This window comes from Bos indicus x Bos taurus, chromosome 17, assembly GCF_003369695.1.
Source record: "Bos indicus x Bos taurus breed Angus x Brahman F1 hybrid chromosome 17, Bos_hybrid_MaternalHap_v2.0, whole genome shotgun sequence".
Taxonomy (NCBI): Eukaryota; Metazoa; Chordata; class Mammalia; order Artiodactyla; family Bovidae; genus Bos; species Bos indicus x Bos taurus.
In genome coordinates this window covers 28,359,848-28,379,440 of record NC_040092.1, presented here as the reverse complement: position 1 = coordinate 28,379,440, position 19,593 = coordinate 28,359,848, and the positions used below count along the sequence as shown (strand labels likewise).

At 46.5% G+C, this 19,593-nt stretch overlaps 1 protein-coding gene across 5 annotated transcripts in view; it reads left to right on the top strand.

Annotated features, from left to right (window-relative positions):
- The first annotated feature begins 10,659 nt into the window (after positions 1–10,659).
- Positions 10,660–19,593, top strand: part of GOLGA3 (golgin A3) — a 46,922-nt gene continuing 37,988 nt past the window's right edge. Inside the window, exons 1-2 of one of the 5 annotated variants that reach the window (XM_027567153.1) lie at positions 10,660–10,791; positions 17,165–17,481. In XM_027567153.1, the coding sequence (XP_027422954.1) occupies positions 17,349–17,481 (133 nt within the window). In that variant the 5' untranslated portion in view covers positions 10,660–10,791; positions 17,165–17,348. Of the gene's footprint in view, positions 10,792–10,828; positions 11,097–17,164; positions 17,482–19,593 lie in introns of those variants that run through there. The other 4 variants (XM_027567149.1, XM_027567151.1, XM_027567152.1 and 1 more) reach the window with 4 other exon arrangements.

Sequence of the window (19,593 nt, the reverse complement as noted above, 5' to 3'; positions counted from 1 at the left end):
CAACAGGATTGGGATCACGGGCCCAGGTCTGAGAGTCCCAGCATGACATTAGTGGATCTTGCCCCAGGGGAAGTACCCCACGGAGAGAGTGGAGTACCCAGACCTCTACCAGTGGAGACCCTGCAGCAAACCAGCTCTCACGTAGCAGGCAGAAAAAAGACCCAACAAAGCTCAGGTTCTGAATCAGGATTGCTGCTACAGAGAGCACCAGACAACTGACCTGTGCTCTGGAGGAAGGAAGAGAAAGGGGGGATGGATTGGGTTTAGAAAGCCCAGGGTGGCTAGATGCGGGATCCTTCTCTTCCTGTGTATGGTGGCAGCTTCCCAGACCTCAGGTTCCCTCCTAGCAGATACAGGTAGACTGGTGGTTTCTCCACCAGTTCAATTAGAAGGCTATCCCTGATCCCAAAGCTGATGACCTGGCAGACCTGAGCTTTCCACCACCTTCCAGCTACTAGCACCCGGTAAGCAGGTGGGGCTGGGGAAGGCAGGCTCCAGTGTCACTCTCAAGAAAGCAGACTGGCCACTGTAGGCCAGACAGCCCGCCAGAGCTGAGCACATCCTCATTTCAGGCATGCTCTCCCAGACCTGACCCTAACGGGAATGTGCCACTGGGTCTCAGCTACTCTCCCTGAAAGTGCCAGCCTGGGATGCCGTTTGTAGTTCCAGCAGAAGTAAGTCAGAGGTCCTCGGGTCACTGGAGTGCCACCCAGTCTGGCCTCTCTGGCTCTGTCTCCTCATTCCCACCCCTTCCTGGCTCCGCTGTGAGATGAAGCCATGCAGAACTCACTGTGAGGGGTATTGAGGCGTGAGGCCAAGGCCGTGCTGGCGATTGTCCAGCCTCCCAGCCAAGCTGCCCAGCACTCGCTCGGCTGTGCCACCTGCTGGTTCATTTCTCTGTCTCAAGTGGACATCCTTTCCATACTGTCCCTCGGGACGTGAGCAAAGTGAATGCAACAGAGACGAGCTGTGCTCGGTCCCTCCCACTCTCAGCTGCCACCCCCAGGCCCCGAAGAACCTGGAAGGAGGCCCAGCCCCGCAGATCCACCGGCTGAAAGTACTGACCTGCAGATGAGCCACCCAGCCAGCAACCAGGGAACAAATGTCACCGTCTCAGGAATGACTCCAACCAGTAACTTAAATACAACTGTCGCAAAAATTGTATAAACTTGGAACTCTGAAATTATAATTAAACAAAGGTAATGAGCACTCAGGACTCAGCCCTTCTTGAAGAAGGTTGCTCCCATGGGCGTCTACCTGTCTGGACCTATAGGTTCTCTGCAGTGCTGCCTTTGGTTGGTCTGTGGCCCTCACTTTTGGCAGCTTGACACTTGCCGCACTATGAGTATTCACAACATGGGAACTGGTAAATACTGCAACTAGGGTCATTGTTTTTTTCTTTTTCTGGAGAGGAGGTTGTTAAACACTTACCAGCATACCATTGCCCCCAACCAGTATAATCATGAATAAACAGCTGTTTGAAACCACTGCATTTTGGGTCAGCTTGTTACATAGGAGCAAATGGCACTGCCATGGCCCATGAAGGCCCAGCACTGGGTGGCCCCCGCCCCTCCTTGAGCAACCCTCCCTTTCCACCCACCCCACCCCAGGACCTTCCGAAGCTCCACTCAAAGCTGGGCCCTCGCCCGCTTCTGCAGCGGTGGCCAGGCCTCTGCCCCACTCTGGGCTCACCTCAGACCCACTCCTGGAGGGAGCCTCCCAACCAGCGTTCTAGCACCAGCCTGTTTACTTTTTTCCTGGTGCTGACCAATCATTTGAAAGGAAGCATTTCCTTACTATTTATCTCCCCTTCAGAATTCCAGAACAAGGCCCCACCCGGCTTGCTCACTGGCAGAAATGTCTGATAATTGCTGGCTGACTGGTCCTCACAAAGACCCTGCTGAGACATCCCTCTGCTGGGGCTCTTCCCCAAAGCATGGGTGATGGCTCTTTTCCCTTATCTTTGTCGAGTCTAATGCATCCTCTTGTTTTGTTTTCTGTGTGTTTCCTTCTGAAGACGGTGAGCCTGGAACACACCCTTATCTTTGGTGCTCCCGTGCCCACATGGAGCAGACTGGCGTGAGGGGTGTGGGAAACCGGTTTTGCGCTGACGGGACCAGGGGTTACATGGTCGTATGCTGTGCTGTGAGGGGGGTTGCTCTCAGTAGCGGTTCTGTGTGCTGGTCCTGGGACCTGCGTAACTCTCACCACAGGTGAGGAGGCTGAAGCTACAGACATTTACAGTCCTGCAGTTCTGGAGATAAGGTATCACAGGGCTGGTTCCCGCTGAGGCCTCTCTCCTTGGCATGCAGACAGCTGTCTCCTCCCCATGCCTTCACATGGTCGTCCCTGTGTGCCTGTGTCCTTATCTCCTCCTCTTAGAAGGACACCAGTCCACTGGGTTGGGGTCCATGCATACGGCCTCGTTTTACCTCAATCACCACTTAAAGGCCCTATTTCCACACACAGTCACATTCTGAGGTCCTCTGGGTCAGGGCTTCAACATGTGAATTTGGGAAGGGACACAGTTCAGGTCACAACACTTTGTCCCCAGACATCAAGCACCACAGGGTTTTATAAAGTCAGATTTTTTTTTTTTTGACAAATCTGCATACAATGCGGGAGACCTGTGTTCAGTCCTCTAAAGTCAGGAAGATAACTTGGAAAAGGAAATGGCAACCCACTCCAGTATTCGTGCCTGAAGAATTCCATAGACAGAGAAGACTCACAGGCTACTGTCCATGGGGTGGCAAAGAGTCAGACACGACTGAGTGATTAACATTTATATAAGGTTTCTTTAGTGGCTCAGTGGTAAAAAAAAAAAAAATGCAGGAGATGCGGGTTCTGTCCCTGGGTCTGGAAGATCCCCGGGAGAAGGAAACGGCAACCTACTGCAGTATTCTTGCCTAGGAAAGCCCATGGACAGAGAAGCCCAGACATAACTTAGCAATTAAACAACAACATTTTATATACTATTAACAGCCTGTGGCAGGTTGAATAATGCTCTGTACCCTTGTCCCCAAAGAAGTCCATGTCCTGACCCCTGGAACCTGTGAATGTCACCTTATCTAGCAAAAGGGATTTGTAGGAGGTAAAACCATCCTGGACTGTTCAGTGGGTCCTCAGTGAAATTGCAAGGGTCCTAATAAATGGGGGGGCAGGAAGGTCAGGCAGAAAAAAGATGTGAGAGTACTAAAGGGTGAAATGATGGCTTAGAAGTTGGAGGAAGGAGCCACGAGCCAAGAGATGCACTAGAAACTGGAAAAGGCAAAGGAAACAGTTCCTCCGAGAGCCTGGAGAAGAAACATGGCCCGGTGACACCTGGATTTTGGACATCTGACCTCCAGAAGCGTGAGAGAATGAATCTGTGTTGTTTTAAGCCACTAAATTTGTGCAGCTTGTTACAGCGGCCACAGGAAGCTAAGACACACCCCCACCCTCTTCTCCTTTGGTTTTTAGTCTTTAGGAAGAGGCTAGTGTTTTCTGAAGCACTGTAGGAAGAGGTGAAGAATTCTCTCTGCCTTGAGCCCTTATGGATCCCTTAGCTAGTTGATCCATTGGCAGGGTGTGGCTGAGCCTCTGCCCTGGTCATAAGGGCTGCCAGTCTCAAGCTGCCCACAACCCAAGTCCACATGGCACCTGAGCCATTTCTTCCAACACCAGGCAGATGATGTCACCCCTTGCTTGAAACCTGCCAGTGGCCCCACCACACCAACAGACCCTGTGTGGTGTGCCCTCTCTGCATCATCTCAGACCCCTCCCACTCCTTTCCTTGTAAAACTCCTCCATAGACCTGCACACGCATGCCTCCTTATCACGCAAGGTCAACTCAAGTGTGACTTCCTCAAGGAAACTTTTGAAGTTTGGGATCAACATATACACACCGGGGACTTCCCTGGTGGCCCAGTGGCTAAGACTACATGCTCCCAATGCAGGGGGCTGGGTTCGATCCCTGGTCAAGGAACTACATTCCGCAAGCCTCATGAAAGATCAAAGATTCCGCATGTGGTAACTAAGATCTGGTGCAACCAAGTAAATACATAACACAAAAAAACATACACACTAGAGAAGGAAATGGCAACCCACTCTAGTATTCTTGCCTGGAAAATTCCCTGGACAGAGGAGCCTGGGGGACTATAGTCCAGGGAGTCGCAAAGAGTCGGACACAAATGAGCACCAAAAGAAAAGAAAACCATATACACACCAGTGAATATATATAAAATAGATAAACAACAAGGACCTATGCATAGCAAAGGGAACTATATTGAATATCTTGTAATAAGCTATAATGGAAAAGAATCTGAAAAGAATATATTAATATATATATATGTATAACTGAATCACTTAGGTGTATACCTAAAACTAACACATTGTAAATTAGGTACATTTCAATTTTTTTTTAATTAAAAATTAAGTTAAAAAACAAAAATCCCAAGCACATGGTTCTCTTTGCTATCCCACGATTACACTCATGAACTTTTTTCTTACTTTCTGCATGTTTTTTGAGCAACTCAGCTTAGGGGGCCTCCCTAAACTGCTATCTAAAATAGCAGCATGCAGCTCCACCCTTCTCTTCACCCTGCCCTTTTCTCTTCTCAACTCAGTTCTTCCTGTCCTATATTTCTGTGCTTATTGTCTGGCCCTGTGATAGGATACAAGCCCCATGACAGCAAGGATTGTGTATGGCATCTAGAATGGTACTTGGGATACAGTACCACACTGCAATAGAATGTAAGCCCCATGACCACAAGGCTGGTGTATGGCACCTAGCATGGTATACTTGGCATATAGTAGACCACAATGAAAGAAGGAAGGAAGGATGATGCAGTGGAACCGGCGTCTGTCCCACCCTAACACACTACCAGTTTTGTGAGTTATCATTCTAAAGATCTGCTCTTCTCCACACAAAGGAAGCTGGATCAGAGCAGGGATCTTGTGTCTCCTGTACCCCTCATGTAAACCCCACCTGAGAACACTGACCAGCACATTTGAGGCACTTGAATGGGTCCGTCCATGGATTAATGCATCATAAAATGGTGTATATCCAGACAATGGAATTACACAGCCATAAAAGGACCAAAGTTCTGATACACATCAAGCATGGATGAATCTTAAAACATTATGCTAATTAAAAGAGAAGGCAGTCACAAAAGACTGCATAGTGTGTGAAACTTTTTATATGAAATGTCCAGAATAGGCCAATCCATAGAGAAAGAAAGTAGGTTATTGGTTGTCAGGGGCTGGGAGAAGAAGGAATGGGCAGTGACTGCATGTACATGGATTAGAGGGATCCTTTGGGGTTTATCAGAATGTCCTGAAACAATCTGTAGTAAATCCAGTGTACTTACTAAATGTGATGCACCCAGGTTTATCTACTAAAATTTAGTGAGTATAACTGAATTTATCAATACTTAAAAATCACTGAAGAGCATACATACTATAAAGATTGTATATGGTATGTAAATAATACTTTAATAAAACTTTCTAAATGTATGAGATTAGGTTTTTTTTTCTTATGTGTGGATATTCCATCAATTTAATATATAATTAGGCTCATTTGTTTCTGTTTGTTTTTAAGTTTAGTGTTTGTCATACTCTAATTGCTAATTTAATTATTTCCTCAGTTTCCCCCACTGGTTGTGTTGTACGTGGCTGTGGTACTACATCAAAACCAGGAAACTGGGACTTTCCTGGTGTCTCAGTGGTGAACAATCCGTCTGCCAATGGGTTCGATCCCTGATCGGGGAGGATCCCATGTGCCACAGAGCAGCTAAGACCATGGGCTACAACTACTGAAGCCCGCGTGCCCTAGAACCCATACTCTGCAACAGGAAAAGTCACCACAATGAGAAGCCCAAGAACCACAACGAGAGAGTGGCCCCCACTTGCCACAACCAGAGAAAAGCCCATACAGCTATGAAGATCCAACACAGCCAAAAATAAAAAATAAATTTTTAAAAAAAATAGGAAACTGACATTGGTCCAGAGTGCAGGCACAGCCCTCTGTCACTTTATCCCATGTGCAGTTTCGTGAACCCACTGCTACATTGAAGGTGCTGAACCACTTCATCACCATGAGGACCCCCTTCATCCTACCCCTCTAGCCACACTCACCCCCACTATTCCTTGGCAACCACTAATCTCTTTTCCATCTCTGTACTTTTGTGACTTCAAGAATGTTTTATGTGTGAGATCCTATCATACAGCATATTCCTTTGGATATTTGTTTCCTTCCTCAGCTTAATGCTAATGAGATGTCTATGAGATTCATCCAAGTTGTTGCGTGTATCAAAAAAGTAAGTCTCTTACATGTGAATCTTCAAGTTGCAAACTTCCTAACATGCAAATGTGTGCTCACATATCCAACCATAGAAGTTAGTCCCATATATTGTCACGTGTGTGCATCCTCTACAAATGGTTGTGCTTTTGTGTACTTTACCATGCAGCACTGTATAGAGTACAGCAGTGCATTATCTTTATTTCAAGCCCAGGATGTCCAGAAGCAAGCATGAAAGCTGTGGTAATGCAGTTGGTACTGCTAAGAAGCACCAAGCAACAACGATGGAGACAAGAGGTGAAAACAATTGGGAGAGTGGAGCTAGGCAACATGAAGGCAGACTTCACTCATTCTTATAACATTAATCATTCAACCACTGGCACGATTCTAAAGAACAAGGACAAGATCACAGAACAGGTAAAGTCTGCTGTGTCAACGACATTGAAAATAATATCAAAGAGGCATGGAAAAATAATGGAGGAGATGGAGAAACTTCTCGGTGAGCAGGAAATGGCAAGAGGGTTTTCTTTATTTGAGGAGGCACCGTAAGTTGTTGAGGCACTGGACTCAAACGTAGAACAGTGCATGAAGGTTGCAGCCACCGTTCAGAATGCAATCTAGTGCTACTTGCCATCTATGACAAGAAAAAAAGAACTACTACCCAGACATCACTGCATCATTGATTTTTCACGAGGGTAGATAGAATTGAATGAATCCTGCAAAGAACCAGAACCTGTGCTTCAGTGTCAGGAGTCACTGAAATTGCAGCTTGCCCTTCAATTCCACCTCCTGTCCCTCCTCCAGTCAGTAGCTCTTCTGTTCACTTGATGCCAGCCCCTGTGTGTCAGCCGTTGTACTGTACTATTGTACTTTTAAAGGTAATTTATTGTAAATTTTAAAATATTTTCTTGTTTTTTTGTGTGTGTTTGCTTTTTTATGTATTATTTGTGTAAAGAAATGAAAGTGAAAGAAAGTGAAGTTGCTCAGTCATGTCTGACTCTTTGTGATCCCATGGACTGTAGCCTGCCAGGCTCCTCCATCCACTGGATTTTCCAGGCAAGAGTACTGGAGCGGGTTGCCATTTCCTTCTCCAGGGGATCTTCCTGACCCAGGGATGGAACCCAGGTCTCCCAAATTGTAGGCAGACTCTTTACTGCTGAGCCACAAGGGAAAGATTATTATTTGTGTAATCAGTATTATAAACCAATTACAGGACAGTACTATATGGCTGATTGTGTTAATTAGGTACCTAGCCTAACTTTGTTGAACTCACAAATAAATTGAACTTGCAAACAAAACTTGTTATCTATAGGGGACTTATACTATACTGACAATGAACGTGTGGAAAGCAAAATTAAAACAAAATATCATTTATAACCACTCCAAAGAAAATTAAATACTTAAGTACAAACTTTGGGCTTCCCTGGTGGCTAAGATAGTAAAGAATCTGCCTGTAATTTGGGAGACCTGGAGGAGGGCATGGCTACCCACTCCAGTATTCTTGCCTGGAGAATCCCCATGGACAGAGGAGCCTGTTGGGCTACAGTCCACGGGGTTGCAAAGAGTTGGACATGACTGAGTGACTAAGCACAACAAAGTATAAACTTTAACAAAACATGTTTAGGATATATATGCAGAAAATTATAAAATACTGATGAAAGAAATAAAAGATCTAAATAAAAGGAGAGACATACCATGTCCATAGTATGTCCATGAAAGACTCAACATAGTAAAGATTCCAATTCTCAACAAATTGATTTAACATAGTTTAAATAGTTAAATTATAGTTTAAATGCAATTCCTATCAAAATCACAAGAAGGATTTTTGTAGAGATAGATGGTTTTTGTACAGATAAACAATTTTTGTAGGGATAGAGTTTCTTCTACAATTTATATGAAAGAACATGGGCCCCAGAATAGCTAGAACAGTCACAGAAAAGTAAAGTGGGAGGAATCATTTCCCCCACATTATGGCCTGTTGTAAAGCTACCATGGTGGAGACTGTGGTGTTGGTGGAGACAGAAGCATGTCAACCAATGGAACAGGGCAGAGAACCCAGATAGAGCCAACAAGCATCCAAATGACTTTTGACAATGTGCGAAAGCAAGTTAATGGAGGAAGGATAGACTTTTCAATACACAGTCTGAAACAATTTGATTGTTGTTGTTGTTGTTTGTTGTTCAATCACTAAGTCATGTCTGACTCTTTGCAATACCATGGACTGTAGCACGTCAGGCTTCCTTGTTCTTCACTATCTCCTGGATAGTGTCCAATTCATGTCCACTGAGTCAGTGATCCTATCTAACTGTCTCATTCTCTGTTGCCCTCTTCTCCTTTTGTCTTCAATCTTTCCTGGAATTAGGGTCTTTTCCAATCAGTTGGTTCTTCATAGAAGGTGGCCAAAGCATTGGAGCTTTAGCAACAGCATCAGTCCTTCTTATAATATTCAGGGTTGATTTCCTTTAGGATTTACTGATTTGCTCTCCTTCCAGTCCAAGGGACTCTCAAGAGTCTTCTTTAGCAATACAATTTGAAAGTATCAATTCTTTGGTGCTGAGCCTTCTTTATGGTCCAACTCTCACATCCATACATGACTACTGGAAAAGCCATAGCTTTGACTACGCAGACCTTTGTCAGCAAACTGATGGTTCTGCTTTTCAATATACTATCTAGGTTTGTCATAGCTTTCCTTCCAAGGAACAGGAGTCTTTTAATTTCATGATTATAGTCACCATCCCCAGTGATTTTGGAGCCCCACCCCCCAAAAAATCTGTCACTCTTTCCACTTTTTCCCCCTTTTTTTGCCATAAAGTGATGGGAGTCAATGCTGTGATCCTTGTTTTTTGAATGTTGAGTTTTAAACCAACTTTTTTACTCTCCTCTTTCATTCTCATCAAGAGGCTCTTTATTTCCTCTTTCCTTTCTTCCATTAGAGTTGTATCATCTGCATATCTGAGGTTGTTGATATTTCTCTCATCAATCTTGATTCCAGCTTGTGATTCATCCAGCCTGGCATTTCAAATGATGTACTTCGCATATAAGTTAAATAAAGAAGGTGGCAGTATGAGGCCTTGTCATATTCCTTCCCCGGTTTTGAACAGTTCATTGTTCCATATCCTGTTCTAACTGTTGCTTCTTGACCTTCATACAGGCTTCCTAGGAGACAGGTAAAGTTGTCTGGTATTCCCATCTCTTTAAGAATTTTTCACGTTTTCTATGATCCATATAGTTAAAGGTTTTCACATAGTCACTGAAGCAGAAATAGATGTTTTACTAGAATTCCCTTGTTTTCCCTATGATTCAATAAACATTGACAATTTGATCTCTGGTTCCTCTGCCTTTCCTAACCCAGCTTGTACATCTAGAAGCTCTCAGTTCACATACTCCTGAAGCCTAACTTGAAAGATTTTGTTGTTGTTGTTTTAACTTGAAAGATTTTGAGCATAACCTTACCAGCATGAGAAATGAGTGTAATTGTACAATAGTTTGAACATTCTTTGGGACTGGAATGAAAACTGACCTATTGCAGTCCTGTGCCCACTGCTGAATTTTCCATATTTGCTGACATATTGAGCGCAGCAATTTGATATCCATGGACAAAAAAAGAAAGGAAAAAAACCTTCACCTCATGCCCTATGCTAACAATTCTTTCTTTCTTTCTTCCTTTTTATTTTGACTGCATTGGGTCTTTGTTAAGCTTCCCTGGTGGCTCAGACAGTTAAGAATCTGTCTGCCATGCAGGAGACCCAGGTTCAATCCTGGGTCAGGAAGATCCCCTGGCAAAGAGAATGGTTACCTACTCTAGTATTCTTGCCTGGAGAATTCCATGGACGGAGGAGCCTGGCAGGCTACAGTCCATAGGGTACCAAAGAGTTGGACATAACTGAGCGAATGTTTCAGTCAATGGGTCTTTGTTGCAGCAGGTGGCCTCTTCTTTGTGGTGCACAGGCTTTCTTTAGTTGCGGCAAGCAGAGCCACTCTCTAGTTGTGGCTTTCAGACTTCTCTTGTCGCTGAGGGAGGGCTCAGTAGTTGTTGGGGGACGGGGAGGGAGTTGTTTCACTGCACAGGTGGGATCTTAGTCCTCCAACCAGGGATGGGAACTGCTGCCCCCTACACTAGAAGGGAAGAGTCTTAACCACTGGACCTCTGGGAAAGTCCACGAGTCTCTTGCATTTGTACCTGAAAGATAAGGACTAGCGTTGTAGAGGGTTTAGAAGAACAGCCGCCAGCACCACCACCTCCACCCACACTGACCCAGGCTCACCAAGGTGCTTACGAGCATGCAGCCAATAAGGTAGAGGCGGGGCCAGAATGACCATGCCCATACACTGACAGCTGGAGAGGGGCGGGGCGGGGCGGGGTGGGGGCGGGACCGGAGCTTAGCCACGCCACTTCCGCCGGAAGCTTAACTGCCCGGCTTCCTGTTGGAGTTGGTCCGGCAAGTCTATGAGCTGCGTTTCTGAAAGGGAAAGGCGCCCCAGATTTACTTTCTGAAATCCTCTTCGGACCAGTTGTGAGTGGGCTCTATCAAGACCTTGAGGTTGAAGCAGTCCCCGCCTGAGGGCGGCTGCGGGCTAGCAGAAAGGGACCTTCTGTCTTGCGGAACGGAGGCACTGCGTACAGGCTGTTTCCGGGGGGGCCAGATTACGTCGTTGCTCCGCGCTCCGCCCCTCGAGGGGCCACGTCTCCACCGGAGCGGCCGGGCCGGGCGTTCGCCGCGGCTTCCGCACCGCCGGGGTGAGGGTCGCGGGGTGGTGCCTGGGCAGGAGCGCTGGTCGCGGAGGGCGCGAGAATCCAGGGAACCGCAGCACAGTCGGGGTATGGGCTGGGAGAAGGGCGGCGGGGCCCCAGCGGACGGGGAGGCCGACCGCAACTCTCTTGAGCGGCAACGCCCCGCGCTAGTCTGGCTCCTCACCGTTGGTAGCCTCCGGGCCTGGAAGCTGGCTTGTGCAGCTGTTAAGGAACTGGGTTCATAAATAAACATACATTCGAGCCCTTCCGGAGCTCTGTCTACCCGTGCCAGGGAGAGATTTGTTCAGGGGTACCCGCAGCTGCTGTTGGAGCTGCTGAGAAACAGCTCTTGTCCTTTTGCAGAAGTTATGTCAAGATGGCATGCGTGATTTCGTGTCGGGCGGTTAGTGTGAAGCCTGGTTTAAAGAACGCGTGTGATCTCAGTCTCTCAGTCCACTTCGATTCCATCTCGATCCTGGGTACTTAGATGCGTTTCACCGGTGCAGTAATACTTTCCAGAGGTAGTGAGGCCAGGCGTTGTCAGTAGTGTGCAGGTATTGCGGGAACAGCTCCGCCTTCATTCAACAACTGTTGGTCGTATGATGGGCGACATACATTGTAGGTCCTGGAATCCAGAGCTGAAATGGTGTCAGGATCCCTGCTGTCACTGAGCTTACTACGTAGTAGTGGAGGATAAATGAGACATTGTTGAGAGAGTATTAGGCGGTGCTTAGGGTGGATCTGTGGGAAAGCCTGTCCTCGAAGGTAACTTTTGACCTAAGGCTTCTATGACAAGAAATTAGCCATGAAAAACGGTGGGATAAGAGTGTTTCAAGCAAAATGAACAGCAAGTGTGATGACCCCGAGGGAGGAGTAAGTCTGATGTTCTTAAAGAAGTATGGCAAGTGTGTAATGAAAAAGGAAGAAAGTGATAAGGGACAAGGATGCAGTGTGGGGAGGGGCCGGATGGTGTGCAGTTTCCTAGTTCAGGGTAAGAGGCTTAGATTTTATTGTCAGTGTGATTGGAAACCACTGGGACATTTACAGGAGACTCATGGGTTTATTTTTTTACTTTTTAAATTGTCCCTTAGATATTGCAAACATAACTTTTTATTGAAGTGATGGCCTTCAGTTACAGTGGACCTTGAATGGCAAGAAAAGGAAATAAAAATCATCTGATAAAGTAGCCTTTTTTTTTTTTTTTTTTGGCCAGTTGCCTTAAGCAGCAGTATAATTTTTTAAGTATAGTTAACTTACAATCTTATGTTAGTTTCAGGCGTGCTACTGCTAGGTCGCTTCAGTTGTGTCCAACTCTGTGCAACCCCATAGACGGCAGCCCACCAGGCTCCCCCGTCCCTGGGATTCTCCAGGCAAGAATACTGGAGTAGGTTGCCATTTCCTTCTCCAATGCATGAAGGTGAAAAATGAAAGTGAAGTCACTCAGTCGTGTCCGACTCTGAGCGACCCCACGGACTGCAGCCTACTGGGCTCCTCCGTCCATGGGATTTTCCAGGCAAGAGTACTGGAGTGGGGTGCCATCGCCTTCTCCGAGTGTCAGGTGTATAACATAGTAATTTGATGGGGTTTTTTTTTTTTTTTTCTTCTTTTTGGGTTGCACCCTGAGGCATGTGAGATTCCCAACCAGGGATTGAATCTGTGCCTCCTGCAGTGGAAGCGTGAGTCATAACCACTGGACAACGAGGGTCCTCATGTTTTTGTAGATTATACTTTCCATTCCATGCAAGGTTATTATAAAATACTGGCTGTATTCTCTGTGCTGTACATTGCATCCTTGTAACTTATCTATACCTACTAGTTTGCATCTCTTAATCCCCTTTATCTACTTTGCCCACCCCCCTTCCCTTCTCCTCTCTGGTGACCAGTAGTTTGTATCTCAGAGTCTGTTTCTTTTTTGTTTTATTTGTCCTGTTTTTTAGATTCCGCAAGTGATAACATACAGTATTTGACTTTTTCTGTCTGACTTCTTTCACTGAGCATAATGCTCTTCAGGTCTATCCATGTTGTCACAAGTGGCAAAATTCTATTCTTTTTTATGGCTGAGTAATATTACAGAGTGTGTGTATGTGTGTGTACACCGTATCTTCTTTATCCAAGCAGTATGCTTTCTTGAATGAGAATATCTTCAGTTGGCTTTTACCTGTTGATTTTGACAAGAAACAATTGAAGGAAAAAGTAACACTAATAATAATAGCTGTCATTTATTGAAGTCATGGGGCATGTCCCTTGTTGCATTTAATCCTGGCACAGGTTTTTTGGTCTTTTTCTCATCATCTTACTGATGGGATCACTATCTAAGAGTGGTTAAGAAATCTGCCCATGATCTCACAGCGGAGTGTGGAGGACTCAGGACCTAAAGCCAAGATGTCTGATACCTGAGTCTATTCTTTACATTGTACTGCTCTGCAGTGACATGAGGCTTTCTGGGCTTTCACTTTGGCTATGCTCTATTGTTTCTCTTTTTGTTTGGGACATGCTGCATGGCTTGCAGGATCTTAGTTCCCCAGCCAGGGATCAAACCTGTGACCTCGGCAATGAAAGAGCAAAGTCCTAACCACTGGACCACCATGGAATTCCCATGCTCTGTTGTTTCTAAATTGCCAGTAGGACCATCATAAAGAAGGTGGAGTAGATGGAGCTGTTGATATGCATATACCAGATCTAAGTGATCTGTCTCGAGGAAGCTGGAGCTCACATAGTTGCCTGAGATGGTAGTTTCTCTATCTGAAGTCTTTTAATGTCAGACAGCGGTGAACCTAGAGTTACATACTTTTTGAAGTTCTAAGTGATAACTTTGCTTCATCTCTTCCCTCCGGGAAACACAGAATGCAGGTGGTCAGAAATGGTACTATGATTAGGCTGATCTCTGTTTTTCTAAATCACAAAATGGAGTGCATGTTACTAATAACAGCTTCCTTGTGATGTACTCCCAGCTGTCTAACCCACCTTGTCCTGTTTTTGTCAGCAGTCTGAAATAATGAGGCCTGGATGACTGAGTCATGCTAAGTAAAATTCACATGAGGCTGAGGATACATGGAGAATGCCAGTGTATTATGGATAGGGAGACATGTCCCTTCCCCAGAGGCTGCTTCTGGTGTTCTGTGAATCCCGTCTCTTGTCTGGCTTCAGGCAGAGCTGCATGTGAATAGGAGCCACCTTCATAAGTTACAAGAACAAGTCACAGTCACAGGGTCTCCAGGGCTGCACCATTCATCTCAAGGGGTGGGGGTTGCGGGGCAGTTAGGACTCCTTGGGAATCAGAAGACTTCTTGTTTAGCAAGAAATCCAAATAAAGGCAAGCAAATGCATGGACTGTGTACTGGTATTAGACTCAAACAGCCTGACACATTTCTTTCTGTCTTTGGTGTGCCTTCCTCAGTGCACACAAACGTCTCGGCCATGCTCTCTTTCCTGCATAGTGTCAGGGTCAGGTGTTGTCACTCTTGCCTCAGTAGCACGTTCCCGTGGCTCCTTAGATGCTTCCCTGACCTGTGGCCACTTACATGCTGCTCTCCCGGTTTGCACCTCCCAGGAGTTCTTTGCTCTCCCAGAACTGTGACTCCCAACTGCACTGAGTAGTAGAGATAATCCTGTATTTGACAAAGCGTTGTGGATATTCAAGGATGCAAATACTGTATCATTTTGTTTTTGAACTACTAGGTTGGTTGCTAAGGGGTAGGACTTGGTGGAGGCAGAGATGTATTTGTCAGCAGCCTGCATTGAGCACTACTCTGTGTAGGGGATGTTTGAGGGGGTAGGGGCAGACCTGGAGTGGTGATTTCTGTGTAGGATCTTACAGGGTGATGGAAGAGATGGGCACACACACAATTGCGGTGTGATATTCACCGACTCAATGGCCATGAGTGTGGGTAAACTCCGGGAGTTGGTGATGGACAGGGAGGCCTGGCGTGCTGCGGTTCGTGGGGTCGCAAAGAGTCGGACATGACTGTGCAACTGAACTGAACTGATGCACACAGGGTATCATGGTGGCAGGGAGGGGTGCTTTACCTGAGATTCAGGAGACTTGAGAGCAGTGCCTAATGGCAGACGTGAAAGGATCCAGGGGGATTTGCCCGGTGGTCAAAGGGAAAAGGGCATTGGCAACAGAGGGACCAGCTCTGAAAAGCACTTATCTGTTGTTGTTACCCTCTTAGGCAGGCATCTTAGGGAGCATGTGATGATGTAGGCAGCTTCACCCCACCCCCACAAGACAGGAACAAAGAATTTCAAAGCAAAATGCAAATGTATTCCTTTGTTAAGGAGCACCATACACCATAGGCAGGGACAGTTGCTTCCACAGTCCACTGTGTGTGTCCCAGCCCGACCATCTGTAGTCACCTGTCTGTGAAGTGAAGCCTGTGGTGAAGGGACAGCCTGAGTGTGCCCTTGCCTGGCCTTGTGGGCATCACCTCCTCTATGGTGTCACTCTGGCCAGCTTACCACCAGCTGTGCCCACGGAGTGAGGGCAGGCTCAGCAGGTGTCACAGTGGTGTCCTGTGCAGCCAGGTCCCTGTGAGATGGTGGTTTTCAGAGGGACCTGTGGACTGGCCTGTTTGTCCACCCACCCTCCAACCTGGAAAGTGTCTCCGTGGATGAAAGAGGTTACCGAATGTTGTAGAGACAGAAACCAAGTTGAGACCTCATTGCACATGGATCATTGGTTGACCTAGGTACCCCGCTTCAGACATCCTTTCAGTCCTCAAATATTTCCTCACGCCAGGCACCATGAGCCAGCAGCACCCGGTGCTTATTGATTAACTACATTGGATTGTAGCTACTCATGTTTTCACACAATTCTGTGATCCTCTCAAGTACAGAGTCTTAGTACTAGCTCTGCACTTAATAGTAGACATAGGACATCCGCCAGCAGTCCACTGGTTAGGACTGCATACTTTCAATGCTGAGGGCCTGGGTTCAATCCTTGGTTGGGGAGCTAAGATCCTGCAAGCCATGAGGCCACCAAAAAAAAGTCGGCGTAGCCTTTTTATATTCATAACAACACTTAGTAATCCATGATGTCGCTGGCCTGTCAGGTGCCAGATAGCAGAGGGAAATGTGTGGATGATTGACACTGCAGGCCAAACACTGCTGGGTTCCCATCACTAGGTGTTCACAGGTTGTGCCAGCCACTAAGGGCTGCCTGTTCATGGGTGACAGGGTGACAGAGAACTGTGGAGAAACAGGATCATCTAGTGAGAGTCAGCTGTTGCTTAGGCTCGTCTCAAAAACATCTATGTGGCATTTGGAAGCCGCGGAGGAAAGTCCCATAAATTTTTGTCCTGGAACCCGTGAAACACCAAACAGTACATAGGATAATATGAAATCTTCAAGGAAATAAATGCCACCATTTCTGCAGAAAAATAGCAGCACCTTATCTGTTGAGGAGGAAACGAAGTGATAATATCCTCATTACACTTCAAAAGCAATAACCAGTTGCCAGGCTTTGGGCAGTTTTGCTCCCTTAAATTCAGCTTGGCAGAACAAGCTGAAAGATAGCAGATCTTGTGAGAAATGAAGAATGCATCTGATCACCTGCTGTGAGGTCCTTTCTCTGCCCCCCAGACCCCAGTGGCTAGTTTCCACATGTCCTCGTCCCCCCACGCCTCCTCCTTTAGTGTCCAGTTTACCATGCTCCATGCTGTTACGTCTTCCTTGTTGACCTCTGATTCTAAGGCATGGCCTGGGCACTGACATGCCAGGTCTCCTGGGAGAGGAGCTCACCCTTTGACCCCTGTGAGCACTTGGGCCTCTATATCCAATACTAAGCCACTGGCCACATGCGCTGTTTACATACAAGTCAGTTAAGTTTAAATAAATAAAGACTCGGCTCCTCAGTCATCCAAGCCCCACCCCCAGCTCTGCTGATTACATTGTCCGTGGAGGAGCTTCTCACCCTGGTGGGGGATGGTTTTCAGCAGTCATCGGTGCAGATGGCCTCAGGGATGGGCCAAATGGGTTTGGGTCAGTTTTTTATCCTCAAAAAATAGGATGCTGTAGGTGCTCAAGGATTATTTGTTGTATGAATATATTTATTATACAGATGCATGTTGGGAACCAAATGTTAGTCTTGGACTTGTTACTTCAAATCTGACAAATGGAGTTTCATAATACCTTCTTTCTCTTCTTATTTCTGGCAGGTATCATGCACATTACCTGGTTTGATTTCAGGCCATCTGTGAGACTGTAAATCTCTTCCCCAAAATGGCAAACCTAGTGTGGTCCGTCCCAGGAGCTTTTGGCCGTTGCTAATGGCAGAAACTGAACTCGCTCCCAGTTCACTTTTAGCCTCTGAGCGTCAGCCCAGCCCGTGTCACCCTGACCATGGACAGTGCGGCGGCTATGCAGGAGGGCCTGGTGGAGGACAGATCCAGCAGTGGCTCTTCAGCTCAACCTGAGGGCCCCCCAAAGCCCCCTGGCTCACTGGCGCCGCTGGATCAGTGGGATGAAGCCCAGTGTAAGTTGCCAGTTACTCTGTGTTCTGCTCACATCTTACCTTGAAACAGGAGAACAGAGGTCGTCTTGCCTTTTGGAAGAAGACAGTGGTGTCTAAGAGCTTCACTCAGAGTGTGTTTTTATGTATTTTTTTAGTTGAGGCCAACTTTGACTCAAACACCATGTGTGTTAAATGGGAAATTTCTGGAGCTGTCTGCTCCAGAGGGACGGAGCAGCATGGTTTACCCATAAGGTTTGTGTAGATCTTCACTGACACATCACTGTCCCCTGCCTAACATTTCTACCTTTTTGGTTGGTTGTCAGATTTTTACTAACTGGAAAGTGTGCCACTAGTGATCTGAGAATTACTGGATCACATTTCCATGTTAGCTAGTGGGTTATTCATGTGTTGGAAGCACAGAAAAAATGACTGCTTCCTCATGCCCCTTCCTGGGCAGTGTATGCTTGAACATCGTAACATGTATATGCACTGATTTACTAGCAGAAACTGCGTTTCCCTTCTGGTAAAACAGTGCTCAGGCACCTGAAATGGCTTTGCTGCTTCCTGCTTCTTAAGTGCTAGGTGAGGCCGATGCGGCTTGGCCCAGTATCAAGGGTTCTGCAATTGGAACAACTCCTAGGTCTGCCGCTAACAGGAATGAGCCCTCAACCAAGATCCTTAATTTATTTCCACCTCACTCTCTTACTGAGAAAATGGAAAGATGAATGGCCCCTGCATCTTGTGTGTGTGTGTGTGTGAGTGTGTGTGTGTGTGTGTGTGTGTGTGTGTGTGAGAGTCACTCAGTCATGTCCAACTCTGCGACCCGATAGACTGTAGCTCTCCAGGCTGCTCTGTCCAAGGGATTCTCCAGGCAAAAGTATTGGAGTAGGTTGCCCTTTCCTTCTCCACCCTGCATCTTAGGGTGGTGGTGAACGCCCATGTGAAATGTGAGCACTTGGGAAGCACCCAGGAGGTGGGGCTGGCCAGTTTTTGTGTCATCATTATTTGTTTAGCCATAATTAGACTTCTGTTTGGAAACAATCAAGTCTTATTTATTAGGCCTTCTTTTAGATTTTTTTAAAGTGCGGTGTGACACTCAAATAATTACTTTTGTATGTAAGCAGAACGCTTTAGAGACTCTCCCAGATTTGATAAGCCCATTAGGAAGTGGTATTGACCTGATTAACTTGCATCTGAAATGCACGATTTCCTCCCCACTCCCACCCCACCCCTCACCTCAGCTGTTTGTGTAAAAGAACAGATGGTTGTGTCAGAGCTGTGGTGGGGTCCTCCCACTCTGTTTTGTGTCTGCCCTCTCCCCTCAACTTTATATTCTAGTTTTCCTTTCAGGGAGGCATGACAATAAGCGGCTATGTTAGTTGGGACTCACATTTCAAGTGACAGAAACCCATTTTCAATTTGCTTGGGTACAGAGGGAATTTCCTAGTTGCATACTGGGTACATCATGAGATCCAAGTGGTGCTAACCTTATGGGGACCTGGGGCACTGCAGTGCTTGGGGGCCCCCGTAACATGTCTGGAAACCCCTCAATGTATCTCCTCGACTCATTGGCTGCCAACTGGCTGCCCATCAGGGGGAGAGCGCTTTCCTTTTGATACAAAAGTAGGTTTCAGTTAGTGTGTAAGTAACTTGTAGGAGATGGCAATGGCACCCCACTCCAGTACTCTTGCCTGGAAAATCCCATGGAAGGAGGAGCCTGGTAGGCTGCAGTCCATGGGGTCGCTAAGAGTCGGACATGACTGAGCAACTTCACTTTCACTTTTCACTTTCATGCACTGGAGAAGGAAATGGCAACCCACTGCAGTGTTCTTGCCTGGAGAATCCCAGGGACGGGGGAGCCTGGTGAGATGCCGTCGATGGGGTCACACAGAGTCGGACATGACTGAAGCGACTTAGCAGCAGCAGCAGCAACTTGTAGTAATGTTAGTAGAGGAGACTGAGCTTGATACGCAGGTGAATAGTCATCACTGGTTAACCGTTTTTTACCCATTAGGTGTTTGTCAGTCAGAAGCATAGACTCTGGGTTCTGTCCTCAGCTTTGGGGTAATCATTTTCATCAGCTGTTCTAACTCTTCACCTTTGACGTCTCATTTTGGATGATAAACTTATGCC